At 39.3% G+C, this 19,970-nt stretch overlaps 1 protein-coding gene across 2 annotated transcripts; it reads right to left on the reverse strand.

Moving 5' to 3' along the window:
• Nucleotides 1-1,519: 1,519 nt before the first annotated feature.
• On the reverse strand, nt 1,520-17,822 carry ASB14 (ankyrin repeat and SOCS box containing 14). Of its 2 annotated transcripts, none has more exons than XM_023755753.1 (9): nt 17,701-17,822; nt 12,660-12,710; nt 12,063-12,199; nt 11,808-11,966; nt 8,349-8,594; nt 5,729-5,900; nt 4,113-4,656; nt 2,411-2,564; nt 1,520-1,761 (listed from the first exon to the last, which is right to left on the reverse strand). In XM_023755753.1, exons 1-9 carry the CDS (start codon nt 17,820-17,822, stop codon nt 1,583-1,585), a joined length of 1,764 nt encoding a protein of 587 aa, XP_023611521.1. In that variant the 3' UTR covers nt 1,520-1,582. The 2 variants fall into 2 exon arrangements, with proteins under 2 accessions (XP_023611521.1, XP_023611520.1); XM_023755752.1 differs by having other exon boundaries at nt 5,729-5,885; nt 8,337-8,594; nt 12,063-12,196; nt 12,654-12,710.
• Between the last annotated feature and the right edge of the window lie 2,148 nt (nt 17,823-19,970).

A 19,970-nucleotide genomic window follows, 5' to 3' on the forward strand; every position in this document is an offset into this window, starting at 1 on the left:
GGGTCCCCACTGGGGTGCCTGGCCAGCCTGGGTGAGGGGCTGATGGCTGTTTTTAGGCTGGCCAAGCCTCCCCAGCGACAGAAGCTCCCAGCCTCTCCTTTTTTTCTCTTTTTTTCCTGGGATTTATTTACCTTCTATAATTGAAACTTTGTAGCCTGGAGTGGAACTCAGAGCCAGCCAAGGCTTGGCTTCCTCCATCACCAGGGGCAACCCAAGGCTTCAGCTCAGTGGCCATGGCTGGCTGAAAGCAGGTATCTGGGGTTTATTTACCTTCTATAATTGAAACTTTGTTGCTTTGAGTGTAGCTTAGAGCTGGCAGTGGCAGGCGGGGAACCTTGGCTTCCTCCATCACTGGAGCAAGCAAGCCTCCTGCTTGTTCCAGCTCCGTGGCTGCCGGCCGCCATCTTTGTTGGCAGTTAATTTGCATATCTCGCTGATTAGCCAATGGGAAGTGTAGTGAAGGTATGGTCAATTACCATGTTTGTCTATTAGGTAAGATACTACAATTTGATTTAAAATAATAAAATATTTATGCCAGCTATTTTCGAGAAACTGTATTATTTAAAAAAAATTAAGTCTGTGCTTACTCAAATAGTCTATATAGCCATGAATTCCCACATGAGAAAGAAATATAACTTCAGTTCACCTAAGATAGAATGTATTATGCTAAGAAAGTATGCTAAGACTAAACATGTAAACATCAGGCCGTAGCTGATTGGGCCTATGGTGAAAAGAAGACTATACCATCCTACCTCTCTGTGCTTCCTGTTGATGTGCCATCTAAATGCTACACAGCTGTGGCTGAATGAATGTCTTCTATTTCCTTTCTCACTTTCCACACATAGGAACCTGTACTTAACATACAGCACAGACTATATAGAAATAAAAATTTAAACTAAAATCTTGTAACTACTTCTACCAGTGAGCTCCTCCTTGTGTCTAGTACTGGTCTAGTAGGCTCAATATAGAAATTATAAGCCATCATCCATTTGAAAACACTTGTAATTTCTATTCCAGGGATCACATTAAATGATAACCCTTGACCAGGGTTTTGTGGAAAGGGATGCATTATTTCCCATTAACAATGAAATTGCAATTTTCTATTTTAATTGCAAGATTCTATTTTAATTAACCCACCTCATCTCTATACTGGACTCTGCAAGTAAACAGACACTAAACTGGCCTTGGGTCATGTGCTGGAGTCAATATTGATTCAATGCAATCACATTTTATATATGTACTTCTCTATAAAAAGGATTGCTATTAATCATCTTGCATTGTCAGAGGTAGCATCTATTGAGCATGTAGAAATATGCATTCATACACTTAATATAAGATCAATATTTTGTTAGAATTGATCTATTTCAGTTAATTGAAATTTTTACTGTTTGGTTTTTTTAAACTGCTTTTCAGAATGCTAGCCATTGATATATTGAAAGGTTATGTTCAGAGCAACTTTAAAGAATGTAGACTGAATTAAGGTTTTAGTTGCTAGGTAAAGTGAGAAATAGGAATTGTATAACAAGTCACATTTTAAGGAATACAGCTAAAGAACTATACCTTTTCAACCAGAACAGTTTGATTACCAAGTTCCTGTGAAAATTCCTTCTCCATAAAGGTCATATTCTTTGTAAAGGACATATGCTTTTAGACGATTGGGTAATGGAAGAAATGACATGAAGACAGGGCAGCGCAAATGCAGACGTCCCATACACTTCCGGATCTTTAGGCGGCACAGATGTTTTAGGGAACGAGGATTTGCTAAAATGAGAGAGACAGGCAGGTTATCCAAAAGGAAAAAGAATTGATTTTTTTTAAGTGACTAGGGTTTAGTTAGCAAATGTATTTTATTATGCTTAAGCCATCAAGATTTTCATTTCCTGTGACAAAATGGGAATTTAATAGGGAAACAGCTTTTTACTTCTCACTCAACCCTTGTAGAGAATGATTTCAGAATCATGTCACGTTAGAGTCCAAGGACCGGCAACTGTTGTGGGTCTGGCCTGTGAGATCTGAAGTTCTTAAATCTGCCACCTCTACCCAGTCCTGGCCCTCAAGATCAGGCTAAAAACTCAGGAGGAAATTAAATGAAATTCTAATTTGACTTGGTTCTACTGTGACAGAATTTGGTTTGAAAAGGTCATTTGATATCTTTTCTCAACTATGTTTTTATTGCCATTTCATACCTTTTAATTCCTCTTTCTACACTGTTACATAGGATTAGGATAAAAATTTTACCTACCGATATAATAGTGCAAATTAAATATATTTACAAACTAACATTTTAAAGATAGGAGTAGTATTTTTCTTGGTTTTGTTAGGTCAAGTTTTTAATGAAGAGAAGAATGTTTTATAAACAAGAATTCAATTAGTATTTTTGATAAGAATCTTCTGCAAGAATGATACTCACTCAAAATATTATGGATTTCTGACCAGAGCCTCTGTTTCTGGAGCACAGCTTTCAACTTAGAACATATCCGAACTTGATCAACATAATCAAGCATTATTCGAACAACCTTTCCAGAGAGATGTTGCAGCCATGACAAAGTTATTACTTCGCAGAACTGAGGAAGAAAATCAGAACTATGAAAACTAAGTATTTATTATTTAGCATAGTAATCAAAAGAGCAGTAAACTCAGAATGCAAGGTCTCACGTTTCTCATTTATAAACCAAGGTGCTGAGCAAGAAAATCTATTTCTTAGCTCTAATATTTGGAAAAATATTTACTACTATGAATTCAGAGCTATGTGAGATGTAATGGAGGTGTGAAAGAGACTATTAGTAGTATATAGTATCTATTATCCCCTTTGGTTGGCCACGAGTAAAGGCTGTCTTTCACTTGTGCTGAGATGTGGCCACCTGGGTTCTAGCCAATGAGATGTAAATGGAAGTGTGAGCAACCCCCAGGATGCTCTTAAAGAAGAGCAAGGTGTGTGCTGCTTCCTCTGCCTGCCTTCCTGGTGACTGGAATGTGGATGCAGGTTTCTCTTGTGAATTTGTGGAGCTGTCCAATTAGAAGGCTGTTTACTTCCTGGCCTTTATTTATTTGAGAGGAATGGGCCATCTTATTAGAGCCACTGTTAATTTTGGGTTTTTATCATTTATAACCTACTCCCACCCTGTTACTTGAGGGATCTGATAGTTTCTATCTTCAAGTAATTCACATGGTCTTACAGATGTCCATGTAAGAAGTCAAGTAACACTATGTGAAGAAAAGTCAGAAAATAATATAAGATATATGCCTAAATACAAAATCCTAAATTAATCATAACCTAAAAAATAAATCATACAATATTTTGCTTTTTACTTTTCAGAATTGATTCGAAGTACTTTCTTCGCTCACTTATTTTTAGATGTTCCTGAATTCAAGTGTCTATAGTGCATCTACTGTGTGCTAAGCACAGATCTGTAAGTTGAGGAAAGTGATGAACAAGAGCTTACTTTCATGTATTTGTGGGGGAGACATAATCAATAAAATTTAAAAAAATTCAGGAATAAGTGCTATCAAAGAAATAAACTGTTACAAGAGAGTGATTAGGGAAGGGACCTTAGACAAGGGCCTATTTGAAGAAGTAATGTTTGAAATGAGACCTGAAGGGCGGCAGCTGTGTGAAAAGTGGGAAGAACTCAAGTTGGGGAGAGGGGAAGTCTGGTGTGGTGAAAACCAAGAGAAAAATGCCTCAGGGAGGGCGTGATCCATTATTGTGATTCTGTTTTTTTTTTTCATCGAAAAGGTGACTAAAGAAAACCATTTAATCAGATGTTAGTGCTAAAAGAGCCAGAAACTTAGGGGTGCAGGTATTGGGAACCCAGAAGCATTTTAGCTAGAGGACTTATTCAAAGAAAAAGCATCATGGATACAAGACCACCTTCATTCTTGAAAACATTGCTCAGATGTTGCTTCATTTGTGAAACTCCCTAAGTTGAGTTAAATTACCGTGGTTTTTGTTGTTCTGTTTCTGTACCTTTTACATCTTTCTACTATTGTGTTTTTCCCATTTAAAATCCAACAATGAGCTCTGGAGAGGATGAATGGAGTCTCCCCTAGTGCTATTTCAGGGCCACTGATGATGACAATATAAGGTGATACAGCCAATACTGTGGACTCACCAGAGTATCTTTGATAACTGTAGATGTCCAGCCCTCAAAATCATAGATACGATGAACTTTGTCTCCATGAGGACAATCAAAGCATCGTTCTGTGTCATATCCATAATTCAACAGCATCCTGAGCATGACTTCATCTTTGAGGGTGTATTGCAGTGCTGATGGGAAGTGTAACGGGTTGACTTTGCAGAAGTAATTTACGTTGGCCCCATGCCGTAGCAGCAGACTTATCAGCTCATAGTTGCCCATCCTTAGGGCTATCTGGAGGCAGTTAACTGGGTCTTGGTTAGGCAGGGCTCCAGCACTCAGAAGCAGCTTAACTGAAGAGAGGTCACCATTTGATACAGCAAAATACAAAGCTGACTTCCTCTGGTCATCATAGTGTTTGCGAATTCTCTGATCTAGCATGAAATTTACATCAAATCCAGCCTGGATGAGAAGTTCAAGGCATTCAGGGTGTGCTCCTGCTGCTGCACAGTGAACTGGACTGATGCCACTCCGCTTAATTGCAGCAAAATTCGTAACTGGAATCAAAATCTTTAGAGCTCTGAAAAAAATTTCAAAGTGCATAAAAAAAAAATTTTTTTTTTAAAGATGCAGCATTGTTCTGGCTGGGTAGCTCAGTTGGTAAGAGCATCATCCCAATACGCCAAGGTTGCGGGTTCAATCCCTAGTCAGGGCACATACAAGAATTAACCAATGAATGCATAAATAAGTGGAACAACAAATTCACATTTCTCTCTCTCCCTCTCCCTAAAAAAGATGCAGTATTAAAAAAAAAAGAGATGCAGCATTAACATGTTTATGATGGTTTTATACTAGCACTGGATGGTATTAATATTAGGTGGTATTTAGAACCCCCAACCAAAAAAGCATAGTTCCTGATACTAAAAGCTCAGATACCAAGTAAAGCTAAATGAAACTACTGTCTAGATTACAAACTCAAATTAGCCCAGGCAATGAGACTTGAGGCTCCTCATATTGCTTAAAGACCTGATAATAAAATAGTTTTATGTCGCTCTGACCGGTTTGGCTCAGTGGATAGAGCGTCGGCTTGCAGACTGAAGTGTCCCAGGTTCGATTCTGGTCAAGGGCATGTACCTTGGTTGCGGGCACATCCCCGGTGGGGGGCGTGCAGGAGGCGGCTGATCGATGTTTCTCATTGATGTTTCTAACTCTCTATCCCTCTCCCTTCCTCTCTGTAAAAAATCAATAAAATATATTAAAAAAATAGTTTTATGTCTTTTCAGTGGCTACAGAATGTGCCTGACTTCACCACTTTCTAGGTCAAGACTTTATCTTTAAAAAGGGGTATTGGAGCCCTGGCCAAGTAGCTCAGCTGGTTAGAGCATCATCCCAATACACTAAGGTTGTGGGTTCGATCCACAATAAGGGCACATACAATAATCAACCAATGAATGTATAAATGAGTGGAATAAGAAATTGATGCTTCTCCCTCTCTTCCTCTCTCCCATCCCCTCTCTCTCAAAATCAAAAATTAATAAAAGGGATATTGGAGTTGCAGGATCAGAGATGAAGAATATAAAGTTCCCAGAAGCTGCTCCAAAAAAGTAGCTATTACTTATTTCTATTATTTTCAATAATGTAGTTGAACTTACAACAAGTGGCCTCTGTCAGCTGCCACATGAATGGGTAGGTGGCCTGAATTCTTAGGGACATTGGCATCAGCTCCATACTCTAGCAAGAGAGTCACAGAGTCTGGATTTCCTCCACTAGCGGCTTCAAGTAAGATGGAAGAAGAATCCGAGGCCTGGCCACGAGCATTAGCTCCTAAGAGGAGAAAGATTCTTGTTATGCTTAAAGTCTTTTCCACTGTATTGATTAAGCATTCTTAAAAACATACTACCACTACTAAAAAGCAATTATTGAACAGCCACGTTAGCAAAGCACTAAGAATCAATGAAATAAATGTACCTCCTGCTCAGGCAGTTTATAATCTAGTTGGGGAGGGGGGAATTGTGTAATCTCTATAAGTAGGTTGGCTTGCAGAGTAATTTTAGAATTTTTTTTTAACTTGGTAATTCCAGGAGAAATAATTTTATAAAAGGTTGTTTTATTTCCAGACCAGTTTGCAAAAGCCCACCTAACTCAAAGCACGTGTACATAGGATGTACTAACACTTCTGTTGAACTATGCCATCTATAGATGCTATACTGGAAAGGGGCCTTTTTCTGTTTTAACTTGTACTTAGGGAGCTGTTCATAGTAAGAGACATTATAATTGTTTTTAGTTGAAGTTTCAGATTACTTATAGTGAAAAGGACAAACTGTAGCTCCCTGTGTGGGAAGTGTCATGTGAGTGGTGTGGGTAATAAAAGAGTGCAGGCATATCTCAGAGATATTGTGGGTTTGGTCCCAGACCACCACATTATAGGGAGTATGGAAATAAAGCTAATCGTAATCTTTTTGCTGGTGGAAGGTCTTGTCTTCAATTTGTAAAAAACATAACACTGATGAAGCACAATATAGTGAAGTGCAATAAAACAAGGTGTGCCTGTGTAGGTACAGGCAAAATGCCCTCCAGAAGATCTCAGGGCTGGGGTTGTGAGAAGAACCAGGGTGTGAAGGAAGGAGAAGGAGTTTGGGGTCAGCTGTGAAAGACCGCTCAGTAAAATGGGCTTTAAAGAAAGAGTAGCATTGGAATGGACAAAAGGAGAGGAGAGCATTCTGGGTACATTCACCGCTCCCAAAAAAAGATGCAGTGACTTTGCCCTAGCCGATTTTCCTCAGTGGTTAGAGTGTCAGCCCTCAGACCGAAGGGTTGCAGGCTCATTCCCAGCCCCATGTGCGGGAGGCAACCGACTGTTATGTCTCTTTCACATCGGTGTTTCTCTGTGTCTCTTCTCCTCACTCCCACTCTCTCTAAAATAATCAATGGAAAGAATATCCTTGGGTGGGGGGAGTAACAACAACAAAAAATATGCAGTGACTTTAATTTAGGACAGACTCCATGGTCATTAGAATATAGTGCTTGCCCAAGCAAGGATCCTGTTCCTAGAATGCAAGAAGAAATGTCTAATAAACTCCCATGTAATGAGTCTTCATTATGTACTGGTTCCTTTATATGCACAACAATTTCTAAAGTTCACAACATCCTAAGAAGTAGATGCCAATATCTTCGTTTTAAAGAAAAGAAGCGGAGGCACATTGAAGCAAAGTGACTTCCCCAGAGATGCACAGCTAGTAAGCAGGGTAGTCAGGATTGTGTGCAGGTGGGCCAGGCCAGGGCCCATTTCTCTGATACCATGTTGCTACTCAAGCAATGCAGATTAGTAAAGTAACTCAATTTGGAATGAGGCAGATGTGGGTTCAAATCTTGATTCTGCCATTTACTAGCTATGTCACTTTGTGCAAATCACTTTGTAAGGGGGTCATTTAAGGGGAATGCTCACTCACACCTCACTTAGGTCAACCAATGCTGGTTTCTTTGAAGGGTTAAAGATTTAACATCTGTTGGCACTCTTCTTTCTTTATATTTTAATCAATGATCTATAGAAAAGGTTACTCTTTTTGTGTAAAATATCCAATGCTGCTATTTTAGGATTTTCAGTAGCTAATTTTACCATACTAGTATCCTTCTTTCAAGGATTTATATTAGGCTTAAGTAAAATGTTAACTACTATTATTTTGAAGCTCTCCATGAGGAGAATGCTTACTAGTTTACCTATGGTAGTGTGCTGATGGTATACAAAATCTTGCTTTTGCCCTAACAGGTTTGGCTCAGTGGATAGTGTGACGGCCTGTGGACTGAAGGGTCCCAGGTTCGATTCCAGTCAAGAGCATGTACCTTGGTTTTGGGCACATCCCCTTTGGGAGGTGTGCAGGAGGCAGCTGATAGATGTTTCTCTCTCATCAATGTTTCTAACTCTCTATCCCTCTCCCTTCCTCTCTGTAAAAAAATCAATAAAATATATTTTAAAAAAAGAAAAGAAAATCTTGCTTTGCCCTAGTTGGTTTGGCTAGACCAGGCGGACCAGGCCAGGGCCCATTTCTTAGATGCCATGTTGCCACTCAAGCAATGCAGGGTAGTAACATAATGTGATTTGGAATGAGGTGGGTTCGATCCCCAACCCCCATCAGGGCACATGCGAGAGGCAACCAATTGATGTGTCTCTCTCACATTGATGTTATTCTTGCTCTCCCCCTCCTCCCCTTCCTCCCTTCCCCTTCTTAGTGAGGATTAAAAAGTAATTAATTAATTAAAAAGAGAAAACCTTGCCTTTCTGCAGTAATATTTCCATGATCTCGGTGTGCCCACTTTGGGCAGCAAGTGCAAGAGGAGTGAATCCGTAGGAGCTCTGTGGATCAGGGTGAGCCCCAGAAACCAGCATTAGTTTCACCAGGTCCCGTCTGCCCAGCCTGGCTGCTTCATGGAGAGCTGTCCTCTCGTTGGCACACTGCAAATTGACATCCGCCCCGTGTCTGATCAGCAAGGACGCCATGTCGTAGGAGTCGTGTAGAACAGCTGGGGAATTAGAAGGGAGACAGGCATGTGTTCAACAGGAAATTAAGGCCAGAGTGCCCCTCAGGCTTCTGAGGAGCTCTTCCTAACTACCCACATGTGCCAGCATTTTGTGTTTGGAAACAGATTATAAAATGAGGTATATATAAAATAATATTAATAGTGTTTTATATCAATAGGCTATTTGTTTTTCTGTAAGACATGACCAATTATTCATTGTCTATTGGTGGCTTATGTGGCTGAAAAACAGACACAGATTTTTCATTTATCATTTTTAAGTTTTAAGAGAATTGGAACGTCAGTACTCAGTATAGTCCTAGAAGTGCTTATAGCTGTTTTAAAAGTAGAAAAACAAAAGCAGCAATATTTAGGCAATTATTTTTAAGGTTACATTTTGTTAATTAAAATCCTCTCACTGGCTTTTCTGCATTTATGCTGTTAATCTTTAACCCTTCAAGATTCTAAAACACCTTAATTTATTCATCTCCATTTGCTAAATATTGGCATGGACTGAGGACTCTTGCTAGTGCCAGATGCTGAATCACTATGAATTCTGCTCATAATAATGTGCCATAGAAAAGGCTCTAACTGCTCTAAGACTGAAATATAGAGTGCCAAGGGTGCTGGGTCATTTTTAATTAATTGAGCCGGCACTTACTATGCCCTTTTATTCTGGAACACATGTACTTTGTTTTGGAAATCATCTTCTTGACTTATTCCATTGTTGATATACTGCTTCCACCTTGTCTGTTCTCCTTCTAGCATTCCTATTATTCCTATTATTCGTCCTTCTAGTTTTCTTATTTCCTTTTCTTTCCTATTTCCCATTTCTTATCTTTTTATCTGGGAGCTTTCCTAAATTCCATCTCCCAGCATTTGTTTTAAGTTTTATTTCTGCTATCATATTTTTAATTTTTGTTTTGTTCCTTAATTATTTTGGTAGCTTCTATTATTTCATTAATTTCTCTGAGGAAAATATAATTTTATCCTATGTTTTATTATTCCTAAATAATCTATTTCCGTGAAGTTGCTTATATTTGTTTCTTTTTCTTTTTTAAAATATATTTTTATTGATTTCAAAGAGGAAGGAAGGGGGGAGAGAGATAGAAACATCAATGATGAGAGAGTATCATTGACTGGCTGCTGCCTGCATGCCCCACACTGGAGATCGAGTCCACAACTCAGGCATGTGCCTTGCTTGACCTGGAATTGAACCTTGACCTCCTGGTTCCTAGGTGGATGCTCAACCACTGAGCCATGTCAGCCAGGCTATATTTGTTTCTTGAAGACTTTCCTCAGATAGTTCTTGGCTCTCTGCTCATGATTAAGAGTTGGGGACTAAAGAGCTGATTAGAAATTCTAAACATTGGGTGGGACTTGTGGACTGTGGTCTTAACTATAGGTTGATATGCCTAGGCCATTTGTTGGGGAACTCCCAATTTCATTATTTTTCTTTCTTTTTGGTGATCAAATTCTTCAGAGAAACCTCCTCTTGGAGGGTAAAGTTCTGGCTGCCAGTTTATGGAATCCTGGTTAGGATGAGGGCTGGGAGGTCTCAGCCATATTTGCTTAATTCCTCCAGTATTTTTAATCCAGTACTCCCACCCTTGCCTAATATTCCCCAGTGCAGAATGGCTGTTTAAACTATCCAGAGAATAAGTCAATTTTGCTGGGGTGGGGGGTAGGGGATCTGTCCCAGCAGGGTGGATTGGGAGAAGTGATCTAGAGATCAGACTACTTGTTTCTTAATAGTTTTAAACCAATCCTCCTATTTTATTTATTTTTTAAAAATAAGATTCCTTTACTTATTTTCTTTTGTTAATCCCCACTAGAGGTTATTTTTTCCATTGATTTTTAGAGATAGTGGAAGGGAGGGGGAGGGACAGAGAGCTGATAGAGGCACATGGATTAACTGCCTCCTGCATGCACCCCAACCAGGACCGGGGATCGAGCTTGCAACTGAGGTAAGTGCCCTTGACCAGAATCAAACACGGGACCCTTCAGTCCGCAGGCTGACACTCTATCCGCTGAGCCAATCCTCCTATTTTAGCTGCCTGTTCTTCCCTATGCTCCATGAGGTAACTATTGCCAATAATTTTCAGGTCATTTGATAAAATTGTGGTTTTTTTTGTCTTCCCCCAATTTAAGATGTGGTTTTCTTGTCACTATTCATTCTCTAGTTTTTAAAAAAATATTTTTTTTCTTTGATTAAGGTATTACATATGTGTCCTTATCCCCCCCCCCCCCACTGCCCCTCCCCTCTCCCGTTCATGCCCTCACCCCCCTGGTGTCTGCGTCCATTGGTTATGCTTATATGCGTGCATACAAGTCCTCTGGTTGATCTCTCCCTCTTACCTCCACCCTCCCCTACCTTCCCTCTGGGGTTTGAGCATCTACTCGATGGTTCTCTGTCTCTGGATCTGTTTTTGTTCATCAGTTTATGTTGTTGATTATAATCCACAAATGAGTGAGATCATGTGATACTTATCTTTCTCTGTCTTATTTCACTTAGCATAATGCTCTCCAGTGCCATCCAAGCTGTTGCAAATGGTAGGAGTTCCTTCCTTTTTACAGCAGCATAGTAGTCCATTGTGTAGATGTACCACAGTTTTCTAATCCACTCATCTGCTGATGGGCACTGAGGCTGTTTCCAAATCTTAGCTATTGTAAATTGTGCTGCTATAAACATAAGGGTGCATATATCCTTTCTGATTGGTGTTTCTAGTTTCTTGGGATATATTCCTAGAAGTGGGATCACTGGGTCAAATCATTCTCTAGTTTTTAAAAAATTACGTTTTGTTGTTTCCTCTCATGTTCTTCCCATTCTTTTGTATCTTATCCCCATAAAACAATTACTTAACTTTAATTTTAGTGAATACTCAGGAGGGAGCTAAATTAGGCATTTGTATTCAATCTGCCATCTTTATCTGACTTTATCTGGCTGCTTCTTCCTGCTCTGCTTTCTTGCACCAGAATTAACTGGCTCAATTAAGGCACCATGCAAAATGATCAGTGCCTAACCTGGCAGAGGTTTTGCATCAGGCCACCTCACAGGCCAGTCTGTGGCGAGCTCCAGAGGGCCAGGTACTTATGTCTGATCTGCTGGGATGAAGTGACAGAGCTGCAGCTATGTACAAAAAGCTGCCTTTGACACCTGTGGGCATGCAGGAGACTCAGAGCCACAAACTCTTCCCCAGAGACAAGATGTTACTTTACCTGTAAGAAGAGGAGAATTGCCTTCAAAATTCTTGGCATTTGGATTGCAGCCATTGAGAAGTAGAAAAGTGGCATTTTCTAAGAGGCAATTGCTGACAGCCAAAAAAAGTGGTGTTTCACCATTGTGGGTGGTTTGCTCCCACACACTGGGTTTTGAAGCTGAAATAAATCCATTAGACCACATAGGTTAAGATATAAAAATAAATGTGACATTTATTTCTCAAAAGTGTCAGAGGAGTTATAAAGGGAGTTTACCTTTCAGGGTTATTTCCAAAATGTTTGTATTTAATTGCACTGCAGCCTTATGCAGAGGAAGCCGGCCTATCTCATCTGCTTCATCAAAAGCAGAACCGTACTTGGTCAAGTGTAACAATGCATCTTCCTCACCTGTTAACAAGTCAAATGAGAACAGATTCACATTTGGCACACATACAGGGCAGCCTATGCTGCTCCAGAATTCTACCATCAGGGTTAGTAGATGAGACAACGTAATTCAGTAATTCATCACCATCTTTTATGAAAGACAGATTTAAATGGCACAGGACAAACAGGCAGTATAGCCCTTCCTCTATCATTCCATCCACCACGGCCTGTGAATACCCATCACCTTGTTACATCAGAAAAACAGCCCTGTCCACCAAGAAGCCTGGACTCTTTGCTAAATTGTTCTGAAGTATTTTCTCCTGGGAAAGACCACATCAGACTCTTGACAGTCAGCTGAGGACCCCATGTTGTGCAGCATTTGGGAGAAACCACTTCTAGGCTTCCAGAATGTAGAGGGAAATGCTGCCAGTTGTCTTCACCTCTTACCACAAATTGAAGGGGATAGAATAGGAAGAGTACTTAACTGTCTCTATTGTTTCCACTATCTTCTTACAGTCAGTGCTCAAAAAGGAATGGAAGCTGCATAGGAAAGAAAAACATGTAATTCCCAAAACTTAGGAAAACACTAAGATATTTGACATAAAACAAAAGGAAAGAGTAAAGGCAATAGTAGTTAACCAGGGATAAACTCATAGGGGAGGTAATGACTGAGGCTTAATAGAAATACTTCCAAAATGCAGTGGGAACCCCAACATGTGCGTTTGGGGAAACTCCTCTCCCACGTGTCCTCCCTTCTACGGCAAGGACTGTGTCAGAGCCTGGATCGCAGCAAGCCCTTAATCGTGTTTTCTGAACTGAATCAAACCTGCTAGGACTGAAATGTCACATTATCCCATGATAAAATTTAATGGCTACTCTATAATGTCAATGATTCTAGCCAAAATTATTATTTAAAAATATAACAAATAATCCTGGTTTAAGTTTTAAAAAATAACCATGGCCAGAATTTGGGCTAAGAAAACACTATTGGCAGTTTCTAAACTAACATTTTTATTAAAATATTTAAAAATAAAGTTTCAAAGGTCACTTATGAATACATTATTTTTAAACCTAGAAAATAGAGATTGCTACCTTCCCATTTTCTTTGATTATTCAATGAACCCAACTTGAAGAGAATAAATTTCCTTCCAGTGGTTCTCAACCTTCCTAATGCTGTGACCCTTTAATACAGTTCCTCATGTTGTGGTTGTTATGCCCAGATTTCAAGATTCCCAAGAAACCACATCAGGGAGCCAATCCGATGCAAAAGCATAAGAATCTGTATTTCAAGCTAGCTCGGCTCCCCGTCCACCAGACTCACCGACACAACGACAAGCCAAGTGGCGAAGAGAGCGAACCCCGCCTAGAGACCGGTTATATAGGGGGGGTTGGAGTAAGGGGAGGAGAAAGGACTGTGCTTTGCCGATTGGCCAGGCGCAAGTCGATGTCTTGTTCCTGGGTGTGGCTAGCAGAGTCTTAACTTCCGGGAAGAAGCTCCTTGCCAAAACACGTGGCCAAGGTAAGATGGAGGACGTGGTTCTCAACCTTACCCTGGGGGAAGGTGGAGGGCCTAGCCCTCGCCCTTTCAGTGGTGACCCCCAACCATAAAATTATTTTCATTGCTACTTCGTAACTGTAATTTTGCTACTGTTATGAATCATAATGTAAATATCTGATATGCTATATGTGTTTTCTGATGGTCGTGACCCACAGGTTGAGAACCGTTGCCTTAGACAATCTGTCCTACTTACAATTTGGTCAATTAAATGCTCTTAAGCATTTAAAACTGTACTTAGAGATTTAGTATTGTATTCGTTTTTTATGGCTGCTGTAAGAAATTGCCACACACTTAACTAGCTTAAGATAACACAGTTTATTATAGTTCCTCAGTTCAGAAGTATGGAATGGGTCTCACTAGGCTAAAACCGAGCTGTTGGTGGGATTGTGCTACTTCTGGAGGCTCCAGGGGAGAATCTGCTTGTCTTCTCCAATTCCTACAGGTCTCCCACGTTTCTTGGATCATGGACACCTTCCTCCATATTCAAAGGCACTGTTGTGGGATCACACCACCTACCCTGCCATCTCTCAGGTTGTCTCTCCTCTGCCTTCGTCTTCCATTTCTAAGGATCCTTGTGATTACACTGAGCCCACCTGGATAATCCAGTCAATTGACTAGCAATCTTAACTCCATCTGCAGCCTTAATTCTCTATTGCAGTGACTTTTAACCTTTTTCATCTCATGGCACACATAAACTAATTACTAAAATTCTGTGGCACACCAAAAAATATACTTTTTGCCAATCTGACAAAAAAATAGGCATAATTTTGATTGATTTACAAAACAATAATTAATAGTAGTAGTAGTAATTACCTACCCTTTTTGCTCCAAAGTGACTTTTTAAAAAATTAGGTGCCTATACTTGTATATAAGGATTTCTGATACCAAGAATTAACCAATCAGATGCAACATTATTATGTGACATGACCAAAAACTGCAACTCTATTATATGACTCATATATAGGGTGTGCCCCAAAAATGTACACACACATTTTGAATAACTATAAAGGCAGTGTTTATTAAAATACATTTTTAAAATTAAGCCATCAGCTGTTAAAGTGTGTATATATTTTTTGGGGGGACACCCTGTATATCTGGTTCAAGACAGGCATTCACACCAGATAGCTATTGTTGTGTTGGCTGTTGTCATTTTTTTATTTGACAATGTAAGGGAAAAGAGTTGAGTGCTCCAGACTAAATAGTCAAGTATTGCATGTTTTTAAAATTCTTGCAGTCTGTCTGGCATGGCTCAGTAGTTGAGCGTTGACCTGTGAACCAGGAGGTACTGGTTCAATTCCCGGTCAGGGCACATGCCCGGTTTGCAGGCTTGATCCCCAGTGAGGGGCGTGCAGAAGGTAGCCAATCAATGGTTCTCTCTCATCACCGATGTTTCTCTCTCTGCCTCTCCTTCCTCTCTGAAATCAATAAAAATATATTTAAATAAAATGAAATTCTTGCGGTACATCGGTTGAAAATTGCTGCGCTATTGCCATGTTAGGTTACATATTCACAGGTTCTGGGGATTAGGATGAGGACTGTTTTTTTGGTGGGGGGGCATTATTTCAAATGTATTATAGTTTCCTAATTCCAGTGGTTCTCAACCTTCTGGCCCTTTAAATACAGTTCCTCATGTTGTGACCCAACCATAAAATTATTTTCGTTGCTACTTCATAACTCTAATGTTGCTACTGTTATGAATCGTAATGTAAATATCTGATATGCAGGATGGTCTTAGGCGACCCCTGTGAAAGGGTCGTTCGACCGCCAAGGGGGTCGCGACCCACAGGTTGAGAACCGCTGCCTAATTCCTTCAAGTGCCTGACCAAATCAGCAAGCCTTCCTAAGTATCATATTCAAGTTTAATAAATGAAATTTATAACTATAGTCAACTATAATTTCTCTGAAACATTTTATCACTCTTAATCAAAATCTCATACCTTTCAACCTAAAATCATGATTTAAAAGTCAATTACTCAATGAACTTAAACATATTTAATAACAATATTAATATAACAGATAATCTAATGAACTCAATTTCTTTACAAAACTTTATTTAATGATTATTCCTAAATTTAACACAAAAGTGTAGGAATAGTGTGGTAAAGAGCACAGACTCTGAAGCCAGGATGCCTGGCTCTTAACTTACTGGCTCTGTGACCTTGGGTAAGTCTTAGTCTCCTTATCTCTAAGTAGGGGTAATTATATTACCTACCACATCAAGAGGTAATGACAATTAGGATTTAAATGAGTTAATATTTATGAAATGCTTAAAACAGTATGGCTCCATGAGTGTGTTACTTTTTAATTTTTATTTATTTGTTTGTTGATTTTTAAATGTTTTCTAAAATATTTTTATTTTTAGAGAGAGAGGAAGGGAGAGGGAGAGAGAGATAGAATTATCAATGATGAGAGAGAATCATTGATGGGCTGCCTCCTGCATGCCCCCAACTGGGGGTTGAGCCCGCAGCCATGTGTCCTTGACTGGAATCGAACCCGTGACCCTTCAGTCCACAGGCTGACACTCTATCCAGTGAGCCAAACCAGCGAGGGCTAAATATGTTTTTTATTGATTTTTAAAAATATATATTTTATTGATTTTTTACAGAGAGGAAGGGAGAGGGATAGAGTTAGAAACATGGATGAGAGAGAAACATCAATCAGCTGCACACCTCCTACTGGGGATGTGCCCGCAACCAAGGTACATGCCCTTGACTGGAATTGAACCTGGGACCCTTCAGTCCACAAGCCGACGCTCCATCCACTGAGCCAAACCGGTCAGGGCTTTTTTATTGATTTCAGAGAGAGGAAGGGAGAGGGTTAAGAGAGTAGAAACATCGATGAGAGACATTGATTGGCTGCCTCCTACACGCCCTCTATTGGGGATTGAGCCCGAAACCCAGGCATGTGCCCTTGACCAGGAATCAAACTGGTGAACTCTTGGTTTGTGGGTGTATGCTCAACCACTGAGCCACAACCAGTGGACTTAATTGATTTTGAGAGAGAGAAAGGAAGAGGGAGGGAGAGAAACATGGATGTGAGAGCACAACATTGATTTGCCACCTCCTGCACGCCCCATACCAGGAATTGAGTCTGCAACCCAGACATGTGTCCTTGACCAGGAATTGAACGGGCAACCTTCTGGTGCATGGGATGATGCCCAACCAACTGAGCCACACTGGCCAGGATGAGTGTGTTACTTTTAAAAAAAATACTATAGTTTTGATGTACTTCAAGATCCCTATATTTAATTATAAAATCTCTTGGGGTTAAAACACATTTATCCAGTTTTAACTCCAGCAGGTACATAGGAGTCACCATCAGAAGCAAACAGGGTTTATCACCCTTGAAAAACAATAGTGACTACTCAGGGAGTTGAGGTTGCTGGTCAGCCAGAGAGCATTTGACTAGGTGGGCTCAGCTGCAGTCAGCTCATTTCCAGGGAGATTTTCTAACACCGCTGAGGGACCCATGGGGTTCTTTTCTAGTGTTGTCATAACAGAACTCTAAATCCACACCCTTCAGAACGAGTTAGTCTCTTCTTCTGGATTTAAGTTTACATAATTCCTCCTTTTGAGTTGAGATTAAAGCATGGACTTTACCCTACCCACCCAGGGAGGTTGAAGATAATTTTCTATGGGTCTTGGTTGGATTTATGTATTTCCTTAGCCCCCCAAAGACAAGATGCACAAGAATTCTCTAGCCTTTCATATTCTCATGTGTTTCTTCTTTCTGATTATCAGTCTGCATCTCCTCACCCTGGTTTGCTGCTAACCTCCTTCAACTGTTTTCTTTACTGCCTAATTCAGTTCTAAATTATGTCTAAATTTTTCCTGTTTTGTCAGGCATCAAGTCTCATAGATATTTTAAGTATATATACAGCTCTTTAGATTCTGACCCTTTCTCCTGTTTTTGTCAAAACACTAGTGTCAACTCCTGAGTACTTATGCTACATTGGTAATGAGATACCATTACCTCTCATTCTCAGGTGCCTGCTCTGCAGTCCCTGGCTTGCAAATATCCTGTAAACTCTGTTGAATGATGAGCTGGGTATCAAAGTCCATGTCTAAGTCTTCATCACTGGTGTAATTATCCATATGAAACACCTACAGATTTAATTTAAAGTCAGAATGAATTAAAAATATTTTTCTAGTTGGACAAACAGATGATCAACTGCTTAAAATTATACATGAAATTCAGAAAACTACAAAACTGATAGGATTGATAAATGAATAAAATGCAAAATTTAGAAAACAAGATATTCATTTAAAAATTTTTCATAAACTTAAAAAAATTTCTGAACCGCCCAGATTCAATATAAATTAGAAGCTTCCATGAGTAACCATTTACTAAAAGCTTATTCAGGAAAAACGACCTTTCATAGAAACGTAGGTCAGTACCATTGTAACTGGAAATGCTTATCTTCATCTATTTTAGACTTGACTTATGAGTTTTTTTCAGTGATTATATCACTCACTCAAAAGAACATCTTTCTACATTCAGTGAAAGTTATGCTGAAAAAAATGTTATTTAGTTAGTAAATATTAAACATGAACATGTTATAAGAATAAATAATACAACAAATAATAGAAATAGTAGTCATACAAACCAATGCATTTTAGTAGGCAATATCTCAATTGTTTTAAAAGAACATTTCAGTTTTAGCATAGAATAAGTTTGATCACATACCAAAGACTTTTTACCTTCTGTTATCACCTTTAGGACAGCACTGCAGTTTTCACTGTTAAAGATTAGCACTTCAGAATTTTCATTTATATTTAGGATCTCCACTCCGCTGTAATGACCATTCCATTAATAGCTTTACTATAAATACTTGATCATAAGACAGTCTGGCACATTCTCCTTGTTTTTTTCACTTGTGGTTTAGCTCTGTTTGGAAACATGATCTCTTTTCTTCACAGCTATATTCATCAAGTTTAAAGGATTAAACATTTTAATCCCATTCTTGGAACAAATGCTTATTTTGCAGGGGGATGTCCACATGAAGTGAATTCATTCTCTTAAGACTCATGTACACAGCCACTGCAAAACAGAATCAACTTTCTACTTAGAGGCCAAACATTTTGCTCTAACCAAATTATCAAAAGTGATTGTTGTAATGGTTCTGATTCACTGGGTAGCTGCACCTACATTTTCTTTGGGTTACAGAGCTGCAGCCAAATATCCTGGGAATTCTAAGGAAGGAATTAACTCCACACAGGATAATAAAATTTTGTTTTCATTGAAATGTTTTAAATTGTTAATGTACATTAATATTCTGAATGAACACTAAATAAGAACAATATTAACTATTAAAAATAATGAGTCCACGTGGCATTTAAAATGAGCTATGAAGCTAATGCTGAGAAGCACAAACCACCCAGGTGTGCAGGATCTCACTGCCTTTGTGCGTTCACTTCACTGCTTTGAGTTTCCTTTCCTCGCCTCAGGGATACTGTGAGAAATGAAACTAATGTTTAAAAGTATGACAGCCCTTGCCAGTTTGGCTCACTGGATAGAGTGTCAGCCTGTGGACATAAGGGTACTGTGTTAGATTCTGGTGAAGGGCACATGCCCGAGTTGCAGGCTCGATCCCTAGTAGGGGGCATGTAGGAGGCAGCCAATTGATGATTCTCTCTCATCATTGATGTTTCTATCTCTCTCTCTCTCTCCCTTCCTCTCTGAAATAAAAAATATATTAAAAAAATAAAAGCGTGACATAGCAATGGTTCTCAACCTTCCTAATGCTGCGACCCTTTAATACAGTTCCTCATATTGTGGTGATCCCCAACCATAAAATTATTTTCGTTGCTACTTCATAACTGTAATTTTGCTACTGTTATGAATCGTAATGTAAATATCTGATATGCTATATGTGTTTTCTGATGGTCGCAACCCACAGGTTGAGAACCGCTGCATAAGAGGCTTAGTTTTAGAATTGTTGTAATAATATTTTCCTTATTTATTATCTATGTATTTTAAATGTTTGTGTAGGTGAGCGAAAAGTAAACTATTGCTGAAGCTGAGGAATGACTTGACACTTGTGAAAAGAGATGTTTTCTGATATTAGTTAAATTTTATCCAGTTATTCTGCTCAAATCTGTTTTCCACATACATATCTAACTAAAAAAAGGAACAAAATAGAAGCTTTAAAAATTGCTATATGCTACAAAGAAACATTTTATGTTTTTCTTCCCTAAGTGTCTGACTATGATTTCGAGTCCATCTATGAGGCAACCACGTGG

This window comes from Myotis lucifugus, unplaced genomic scaffold, assembly GCF_000147115.1.
Source record: "Myotis lucifugus unplaced genomic scaffold, Myoluc2.0 scaffold_83, whole genome shotgun sequence".
In the NCBI taxonomy this organism is placed as follows: Eukaryota; Metazoa; Chordata; class Mammalia; order Chiroptera; family Vespertilionidae; genus Myotis; species Myotis lucifugus.